Below are 10,839 nucleotides of genomic sequence, written 5' to 3'. Positions count from 1 at the left end.
AACCCGGTTTAAACATTGATCGAGTCCGGTTACAAATATCCAACTTTGGCAGGCTCTCCCCAATCCCGACCCTTGCGATCCTCCACCCAATCGCCTGCGCATGTTTAGAAATCTCAATTCAAATATCAAATAACTCGTTACACACCGCGTGCACATCAGCGATTCGGAAAGTGGGATACATACGTAGCACCTCTTAACTTGATTAGACTCGGCACTCTATCCTCAATAAAGTACGTGTTTAACAATCATCAGACTCGTGCAGCGGGTAACAGTTTTTTTTTTAAATCCTTTATATTAAGTTCACTTGCTTGCTTACTTGCGCGCTTACGACCGTGCAAATCTTTCGGTCGTTTTTTAACCCACTTCCCGTGATCCAATCGAGCTGACATTTTGCACACAGACTCGTTGTGCGTGACAATTTATTTTCGTGAAATTTTTTTTCCATAACTTTACACTTTTTAGCAAATTTTATTTTTATATTTAATTACCATCATCTGACCCATAGGTGGCAGCCATCTCAAGCCAGAGGACGAGAAGACTCTAGCCGCCACGCATATAAAGGATTTATAGTGAAAAACTTTGTTTTTACGGGTTATTTTTTTATGAATGAGATTGTTAAAGATGGACAGGTGCCACCGTTGTTGGTAGGTGGCGAGGACGGGCGTTTTCGTGACCCTGAGTGGCAGGATCGATGTGCAGAACGATTTCGCCTTTCCGTGGTGGATTTAAGAGGCATCGCTTTCTGAAACCTTTCAGATGTGCATCAAGTGGAGCGTGTGACGTACTGTGATTTTATACGTTTCACTCTTGATTGCATTATCAAATGATGATATTTTGAAACGATACATTTCAATGCAAAACTGAGCATATACGTTACATATCAGGCACTGACACAGAACACTCAAAAAGCTGGCAGTCTGCTCGAGAACACAACATAATTTGCAAAGTCCATTGTTAAGAAAATCAACAATATATCAGAACCCATAAATTAAAAACGTTCTTTGAAAGTGAGAGCGTTCATCTTTCCGATAAACATGACATTCATAATGAAACAAAGCTAAGCACAAACAATTACATTTTGAGCATGCTTCCCAATAACTTGCTTTCACATCATGTCACAACGAGTCCGCACTGGTTTCCTTGAACCCAGTCTCCAGGTTAACAGGCAAGCGATGCGTTCCCACTTTCAGATTAATTCAAAAAGGTATGAAAATTGAGCGAAGATTTCAAAAAAATTACGTCGAAAATTAGCCAAAAACATGACTACGTTACTTTACCGAAAGAACCAGAAAGTATGACACCGCTGGAACAGACGTCACTTTCGTGATGTCACTTCTGTGCTTTTCCCACGAGAAATGGTGTCACACGGCACCTATGACATTACTTTTGTTAGCACGATTTTTTTTTTAATCTAAGTTAGTAATGTCAATTATCTGTACGTCCCAAAAATATGTGAAGTTGTCCTTAAGAATCCAAAGATGTTCAATCTGAAACCGATTTCGACTGCCAGCACCACATTAAAATGCCGTTCTTATTGGTTCGATGTGCAGCAACAATTGCAGCGGTTATCGTCACAAGCAAGCAGTCTGCATCCCATATTTACCCAACGATCACACACAATCAGCTCCCTGTAACCATTACTCACGAATGAGCATTGTCACAAAATAAACGGGTTAATTAAATGGTACCTGATCCCATCTAATACTTGAAAGGCCATTTTAGCTGCATCGTCATCCATTGTAGGTCCTCCTGGCCCACACACATAGTATTTAATATCAAGGCTGGTTGATCTCATGAGATGTCAAGTAATAATGAGAGTTGCTATCAAAACAGTATCACATCGTAATTATATCTGCATGGCGATCAATATTTCATACACCAAACCTATCTACAGTGAGCCTATCATAGGCTACTGGTTGAAGTTTTGTACATACTTTCGTTAAAAAAACACTTGCTATTTCCCTCATATGATATACTGTAATGTAATAAAAGGTTTAACAAAAACGTTACTGCAAAAGTATTGTGGGTTATTTGTATGGCTTAATTTGTAACATAATGGCTTGATGTAAGCCTATGCCGAACACTACTTTAAAATATTTGTCACGATTTCCCTTTGACTGCTCACATTATTACCTAAAAGTAATGCAGTGGGGGGGCGGGGGAATTATTTCTGGCAATTGTCACCAGTGACTTGTTCACCATGAGCAACTAAGAAAACTCACTACAACAATGGAGGTAACCAAGCCAATAGAAGCAGAATGTTAAACTGACACATGATGAGCACACAACGTCGGTTGCCAGAGCACACACAATGTGACCTCTGTGACCCGATTCAAAGTTGCCATCCAAGTTTCTCACCGGGAAAAGCGTCGATGAGATGCCGAGATTCGGGCAACTGTTTTGTTTTACAGTTTAGAATCTGTTGCAGCATCTGTAGGCAGAAAAATGTTGCAACTTCTGAGACCATTGGTGGCAACAATTGCTCTAAAACTGCCCGAGTGTATCATTGTCGCTATCAGTATTCTGCATGTAAATATTCACCCCGCCTCAACCCTTCCTCTCCAATCCCCATTGATTCGATACATTGTCACGATTCGGCATTGCAATTCAATTCAATAATATTTTCTATTGTTTCTCATTTCATTTCTCTTTTTTGTTGGCCTAAATGCGATATCATAGCATTAACATACATCGTAAATAATAGTTCAATGCACCTGTCATGAGCATAAGAATCAGTTTTAATCGATACATTAATGCATCCTTGGGTTGCGACCTCTGAGGTTTAAAAAAAAAACAGGGCATATCATGGGAAGAAATATCTATGAAGATTATAGGAGGGCAGAACGACGTGCAAATGCATTGCCTTGAGCAGTGCATTATGTAACTGAGAAAAATGGGGAAACGTAATGACTCACAGATTTCTCAGGACCGCAGCGACCTCAATAGGTCGATGCTGGGAAAAACCAGGACATGGTGACATCCCTAAAGCACCCTTAATGCCAAATTGGTTGACGCCGTTTCACAGCTAAGTGCGTGAGAACAGTCGGTCAGCGCTAGATTCAATATCACGGTTGCTGAGCCATCTCACAAGGGCATACGAAACCATGAAATTTAAGTGCAACCAACGTAATTATCTGTGGCTGCAGTGGTGTGTAATTAATTTTAATTTTGAGTTATATTCTTCTTAAAAGTGTTTCATGGTGTGGGGATTTTAAATGAACGAACACATACACACACCAAAGCATGATTTAATATCTGGCACTGCCTGTGGACTAATTTAAAATGATAATTTTTAGTTAAATAACCAAATTTGAATCCACTCCAAACGAGACACTCAAATCTGGGTGGATTCAAAACAGCAGCAGCAGTTACAACAGCGACATCGTCACGTGGGTTGTCATAACAAACAGCAGAATCGTCACTGAAATACCCAATACGAAGGCACTTAATATATCTGCAATAAACAAGAAATGTAAGGCGGGTAGATGGAATACCATTATTTTTCAACAACTGAAGGCTCGTACATTTGTTCCGTGGAGTATTATATATAATAAAAAAAAAACATTACAGTCTCAGACAGAGAAGAGGTTTTTTTTTCAAGAACATTACATAATGCCAATGAGTGCGTTCCAAAGCTGGAAGGCTATGGAGCCGTTATGCGCACTTGTGTGTTTTTTTATATAGTTATCTTTCAGTAAAAAAAATATACGCCTATCAGTTCGATAGTACATTACAACAATATTTGATGCTTCAACTTTGTTTCATCTTTAAAACAAACTGTCAGGCACACAAACGGGAAGTGAAGGTTTTCAGAAGGAAATATTTAATATGTCGACTCGAACCTAACATCAGTGCACTTGTGGCACCACATGATTGTTACGTAAAGATTGGGCTTTTAAACAAGCCTAACATTACCTTTTGTCCGAGTCTACAACATCTCATTCAGAAACCATACCCCAACCGTCCCATATAGACCGTAGCTACTACGGTGACCATGGTGCTAAATAAACATGCTCTCCATTCAACATTCACCTGTGCTCAATTTTAATATTTGTACGTATTTAAAAGGAAACATTCCTCATTACAATTTCTGAAATTGCCTATCGCCAGATAGGCACCGTGGTAGAACAAATGGATTGCAATCGGAAGTTTTCGAGTTAAAACTCTGTTTGGGTGGTTGACTCAGCCCATCACCCCTCTGGGGTAGGGTAACATATGTACCACCTTGTGGGGAAGACAACAGTGGCTTTTCTACGGGCAGACTCGCCCCTGCCATAGGTATAAGGAATTCCCACCACCGGCTCAGAGCTGTAAACAATAGATTAGCACTACCTCAATGCTTATTTGAGCAAGTTATCACTCAGAATGTTTTTACACAGTATGGAGGGGTATTTTGCGGTTTTTGTTGAGCTGTATATATCTCTCTGTTGTGTTTTAGGATAATGCCATGTGCAATCTGCTCCAGCACGTAGGGTGAAACGTCGGATAACACGCCAAAGACACGGTACAACCCACAAACACAACATAGAACTTATACAGAAAATGGTATAAATATTGTAAGTGCTATCCATCGCAACTCTTTTACTTTCACAGGCTGTTCCTTGGTGTATGTTCGTAGAATATTATTTATACACTGCGGTATTTAAAATACCAATTAGGTAAACACATTTCCCAACAAGGAAACAACTTCAAATGCCACGTTTCATTAAACAAATGCTAATCAAAATGAGAGACAAACTTAGACTGACATTATTTCTCTTCACTGTTATAAAATGATACCGTATGCTCAGCTCTGTGCTACAGTTTGAGATGTTTGACTTTAAAAGTCTAAAATATTTTGCTCAATTATTGAATATAAAACGTCACATATCATTTATTACTCATATATAGAGCATAAAAAACTAAAAATATTCAGTGTATTATTAGACATAACCCCTTTGAAAATTCGTCTAATTATGAAAAAAGGTACAAAAAAAATTGTATCTTTTACTATTCTCTGAAATCAAGCTCCCACACAATTGCCATATTCTCCACATAATAAGACACATTCTTCCCACGTTTATTAAAGCAAAAGTTGAGGGTGTATCCTGGCAAGTGTGTGTGCGCGCGTGTGACGATTACGTCTTACTCTGCGAAGCGTCGTACAATCTGGTGAACATGAAAACACCCCCGTAACTGTGCCAGGATCACTGGCAGACATTTCCACAAGGAAAAAACTTGAAGCAGGGCTCACCCAGGGCCCCTAATGCTCCTTGAGCTTGTTGTGGTTGGAGTCCTCGAGGTGAGGGGCGTTCGTGTCGGCCGTCCGCCACATGGCGAGCGAGAAGGCTGCGATGAGGCCGAGGTTCAGGCCCACGGCCAGGCCCAGAGCCGCCATGGACTGCGTGAAGTAGGAGGCCTCGGCGCTCACGTTGGTCAGGAGCCACGCACGCCGCAGACCCATGTCGGCCGCCACCGCCTCCAGCTGCACGTGGGTGCCCAGCACCGCGCTCACGTGGAACAGCTGGTGGCTGTGGCCTGCAAGCGGGGGCGAGGCGGGGGGGTGGGAGGGAGTGACAAGAAGACCACAATGAAAATAAAACGAAAACCCACAATAAGACGGGAACTTTCGATTTAAAGCTTTCGTGACTGCAGGGATTCATCTTCTTGGTTCTTTCGGTAAAGTCACGTAGAAGGAAATTAATAAAAATAAAACATAATAAAATAATTCTCACGACGTTTCGGCCACAACGCAAGCAGCCGTCTTCAGGTGGAGAACAGGTCTGTCGAGAAGGCAGCCCATTCAGACTCTGCCTTCTCGACAGACCTGTTCTCCACCTGAAGACGGCTGCTTGCGTTGTGGCCGAAACGTCGTGAGAATTATTTTATTATGTTTTATTTTTATTATTTTATTATTTTCCTTCTACGTGACTTTACCGAAAGAACCAAAAAGACAGAAACTGATCATTGTTTTTTTACCCTTCTATCTGGCAACAAAACTGACAACTTTTTTACAAGGAGTCATGTTTACATAGACCACAATACCTGCAGCCATAATGCAAACGAAAAACATAACTCTGATAATGTTTTTTGTTTGCATTATGGCTGCAAGTATTGTGGTCTATGCAAACATGACTCCTTGTATAAAAGGTGTCAGTTTTGTGTTGCCAGATAGAAGGGTAAAAAAACAATTATCATATTTTTTACTGGCAAATGAGGTTCCAATGGTGTAAAGACGGGAACTGGTGATCGTTTTTGCATAATGCACAAAGGCCGAGTGCTTTTTCAACCTTTTTGAGAATTGTAGATTGAAACGCGTGGCTTTCCGACCTATTCACTGGCATGATGTTTTTTATTGTCATTTACAGATTATTGTTGGCATCAGGCAAAATGTAAAGATGTGGGTTATCAATTAGGTTACCGTGGACGATTCTCTAAAGTGGCGTCGCACTGCTCTGAGAGTTCCTCATGGATTCTTTATCTCATAGCACAACGTGGAAAGCATGGGTACAGAATTAAAGTCCTGCCCTGACACTGTTGGCAGAAGGGCCTGAAGTGGAGGCAGCTCCAGTAGAGGCCTTTTGGCGTCCTCTGGTCTAACACCATTTAAGACGAGGCTGAAAAGAAAGCTGTCTCTGGTGTGGACCAATCAGTTTCAAAGACAATGCATATATTATCAAAGTACGTTTTTTGTTTGCATTCTGACCACAAGTATTGTGGTTAATGCAGACATGATTCCTTGTAAAAGGTTTCAGTTTGGTGTTCTAACATCTTAACACCTGTTTTGTTGCCAGAAAAAAAGGGGGAAAACCTATTCTCACCGATGGCGCACTCAGCCAGTAATTCCGGGCAACGACCGAATTTACACACCGTCTATTATCACGAGGGCAGACAGAGCTGGTTGGCAGCGTTAACACGTGTTCGACGAGCCCCTTCGAGGGCGGAAAGCGTTCTCGGCACGTACACACCGACATAGTCGAAGCGCCCAGGGAGCAGACGCTCGGGGAGGTGCATGGAGAAGAGGCACGCGGTGAGCACGGCGAGCAGGATGTGCGCGTAGTGCCACGGGAAGGTCTCGTTTTGAGAGCAGCCTTCGCCCGTGCAGAGGAACACCTACGGAGGCGACACGCGCGCGCGCACCCACACCGCTCGCTCAGGCGGCCGCGTTGTCAAGCATCACGGCACAATGTTAATCTCCACGATTCGACGCTCATTGCTTTGTCCGTTTGCTACAAATGTGCGATTGTGCCCTACGGTTTTATTGAATTAGTAGACTTTTGTGAGGATCAGTGTGTGGATGAAGGTGATCAATACATTACATTTCGGGAGAGCTGTGGGTTAGTGCACTGCACTACGAACCTGTCAGCCTCAGTTAAATTCCTGACCTCGGCTAACGACAGTGGTATAATAATAAATCGTTTATTCAGACACTCGCATTCAAGTAAGTCAGAGCAGCCAACACAGCGGAGAAAGGTGGTAAGGGCTACAACACTGCCAAAGGGGAGGAAAGAGAAGGGGGGGTCAGATAGTGCTGTTCTAAACAATATAATGGAAGGTTTTAGTTTCACACAGAGTTGTTAATGCCAATTGCATGTCACAATTGCCGAGCAACCACAGACATTCTGGTGGGCAGTCAGGTAGTGAACTGGTGCCAACAAATGCCCAAGCTCTGCAGTTCTTTATATATTAAGATGTTTTAAGCCAAATAAGAGTTTGTTTTCTTTCGAAACCGTTTTGGGCTCCGTGCCTTCACCAAACCGCACTGACCGGTGTGGTGAAATATGGTCAAGAAAACTCCCACACTTTGATTGTTGCGATTGTATTAAATCCACATTGAGCAGCATCCTTTGTGAGTGAGCCTGTCCAAATACTTCAGTGCTATGTATCATACATTCAAGAAAATATAATTGATGTGTCTTTCTCCTGACATGACATACGGATCAGAAACACAGACATTGGCGAATATAATGGAACACAATCTGAAAAGTGTGGAAATATTCATGGAGAGGTGTATGCTTGGATTAGCACAGATAGAAGAGGAACACAGAGTAGAGAACAGGTGCAGATTAGAGACAATCAATCGACCGTGAAAATAAGTGGGCTTGGGCAAGGCCGTTGGTCGAGACGAACAGTGAAGTGCCAGCCAAAGGAATGAACGCATCCCAGAGGAGGGCTACTATGGAGATGGAGCGAGTAAATCCGTACGTGTGCGAGTCAGATGAATTGTTGATGTGCAAGACCGTGCGAAAGAGGTACAGCTTAGGGAGTGATTCATCCAGGAGTGGATCATGGTCGATGATGATGATGATGGTAGAAAGGAATTGGAGACCAAGATAGAGTATTGATGTCAAGCTATGTATGACCGATGAACTTTGATGTAGGTCAAGAAACCATGGCCAAATTGTTCATCGTGCTAATCCTATAGTTGGGGCGGTGGTGCAGCTTTCAACTTGACATCCTGAGATTGATTTCCAGCTGTGGCATTAGTGGCGAGTGATATCTGAAAAAGTCCTGGGCCCCATTTTTACAAACCTGTACTGACCAGCGTGGTCAAGTATGACTCACATGCTGTGAGGGAGACTTTAATTCAGCAGTGGATTGATGCAATTATGATTGGGGTTTTAAATACCTCTGAAACTATCTTCCCATGTCCAGTTTCCTGTGGTGAGATTTGGGAATATTCATGGACAAGTTTTGACGCAAGTGGAGTGGAGTGGTTGTTTTTTGGAGAGGGGAGAGGAGTTAAAACCATGACATTTCATGGGCATTTCCTGGTATATCCACTCTGCAGTGTGTCTCATTAACGTCCCTCCGGTTGAACTTCGTGATGCGATGGACGCGTTGGCAAATTTTATCCCTGCGAGTGTATCCACAGTCTGTTCTACAGTGCAGAATGTGAGAATGACTAACGGAGCAATCTGTGTGTACACCTGCTGCATATCTTAAAAATGCATTTCACACATCAATCACCTACCCTGTAAAATAATGGAATGTTGTCGAATAAATATGGGCAGAAGAAAGCTAAAATGCGAAGAAGTTTGCTAAAATGCGGTTGATCAAGCTCCGTGAACCTGAAGAGAAAGAGAATAATATATTAGTAATGTTGTTTATTTCATCCATAAACATTCTTGATGTGTTATTGTATTCTGACATATCTCACATATTAAAGTACAATGATATATTTAATTGTCTCACAAGCAGAATGGCACCAATTTATCAACTGGTTTGACAGTGTGCCAAGGTCTTGGTGCCAGCCTTTATTAACAATAGACATCACACTCCTTTCCTTACAAACAAACGTCAGACTCCGCTCTGGTGATTTATGAAAAACACGTATTTACAATTCTGTTCACAGCAGCAGGCACACAGGAGAAGAAACGCCGAACAACACGCGCTCGGGCTCAGTTCAACGTAACCGCTCATTTGCATCTCCCTGACACGGCATGTTTACAATTAACCCTCAGCGATGAATATGAACCTGTGAGACTGCTGCACAGGTTGAACGGTGTTCAACTTGAAATAATCCATCCTGTGTCTGGGAAGCAATGGCCCGGGTTGGGTGTATGGGAGGAGTAAATCTCACAGGACCACAAAAGCTGGATGGATAGCACATCTGAAGTTTTTTTTTTTGCACTTTAAAATATATATTTTAACGATAATTATTTTGGGACACTTGATGATATTGCACAGGATACAATTGTGAGAACTTACCAAAGCTGTCCGCACAAGCAAAGACAGAACAAGAGAGTACGTAACAAAATATAGGTTGCATTTGTAGATAACGCAGTGACCCAATTTGCATGCATTAGCATTCACTAAATGGCACATGCCATGCGAAATACACATTTCACGGTATGCGGCGCCATCTGCTAAAAGCCGTACGTTTAAATGAGCAGTGCAGGGCGAACTGTATTAGAGCTGCCACTTGGTACGTCAGTCTGTCGCGAGTATCCGGCACTCTGAGCAAAGCTATAATCTAAAGGAATATACGGGAACAATTGCGTTTCCATAAAGTGGGTAATCTTGGATGTGCTGTGCCATCCTACACCATTCTTCCGTCACAGGGTAAAAGGTTTTGAAAGGTCAAACCAACCATTTTCAAAGCGAGGCTACGATTTGGAGATGTATTTTTAGGAGCACGTTCACAAGCTCTGGTTTATTTAGTGAAACTCCGTGAGCAACTAGACTCGAACAAGCAGGGAGATGCGTGTACAGCACCATCTCTACTATGAGATGAGACGGCCGAGAAAGCTCAGAACTTTAAATACCCGGTGTGACGTTTTTTTTTCCGGAGCAAGTCGAAGGCAAAGAACATTTTTGGCCAAACCCAGGGGGACTCATTTGTGCGATTGTCCCTTCCTGGCAACCAGTGAACTTCCTTAATAAATCTCAGGAGAATCCCTCAAAGATTTAAAGCTTTCGTGGCTGCAGGAATTCATATTCTTTGGGTCGTTCGGTAAAGTCACGTAGATAGGTTAAAAGAAAAAGTAGTTTTTTGTTATTTTTCTTTTAACCTATCAACGTGACTTTACCGAAAGACCCAAAGAATATGAATCCCTCAAAGGTTCTGTTCTGCTATAGGGCTCCACCCTGCATCCACAGCTCTGCCACAGCTCATCACGATGAATATCTCTGACTACGTCAGTGGATTATGTGCTTATTTAAAACAAAAACGGCCATTGGGCAGCCCGGACTGACATTCATCCTCAAATCCTCACCATCAGGTGGCTGAACACTGAAAATAAATGGGCAAACAACAGAAGAGATGTAATCCATGCTTATGAACTATTATTTTATTTGTAACCACCACGCTCAATTTATCCACGGGCCTTTATGCCTGTACATAATCCAGTAATTACT

General features: G+C 42.2%; 1 protein-coding gene across 6 annotated transcripts in view; it reads right to left on the bottom strand.

Moving 5' to 3' along the window:
• Positions 1-606: 606 nt before the first annotated feature.
• The window catches only part of LOC144721958 (membrane progestin receptor gamma-B-like), a 30,387-nt gene continuing 20,154 nt past the window's right edge, over positions 607-10,839 (bottom strand). For 3 of the 6 annotated variants that reach the window (XM_078599940.1, XM_078599941.1, XM_078599939.1), the window contains exons 8-10: positions 8,954-9,050; positions 6,948-7,092; positions 607-5,517 (exon numbers count right to left, since the gene is read on the bottom strand). In XM_078599940.1, the coding sequence (XP_078456066.1) occupies positions 5,243-5,517; positions 6,948-7,092; positions 8,954-9,050 (517 nt within the window). In that variant the 3' untranslated portion in view covers positions 607-5,242. The remainder of the gene's footprint in view (positions 5,518-6,947; positions 7,093-8,953; positions 9,051-10,839) is intronic. The other 3 variants (XR_013586003.1, XR_013586002.1, XM_078599942.1) reach the window with 3 other exon arrangements.

The sequence above is a fragment of the Lampetra planeri genome, chromosome 13, assembly GCF_965212315.1.
Source record: "Lampetra planeri chromosome 13, kcLamPlan1.2.h2, whole genome shotgun sequence".
Classification (NCBI taxonomy): Eukaryota; Metazoa; Chordata; class Hyperoartia; order Petromyzontiformes; family Petromyzontidae; genus Lampetra; species Lampetra planeri.
The sequence above is the reverse complement of the archived record's forward strand: the minus strand, read 5'-3'. Positions and strand labels throughout refer to the sequence as shown.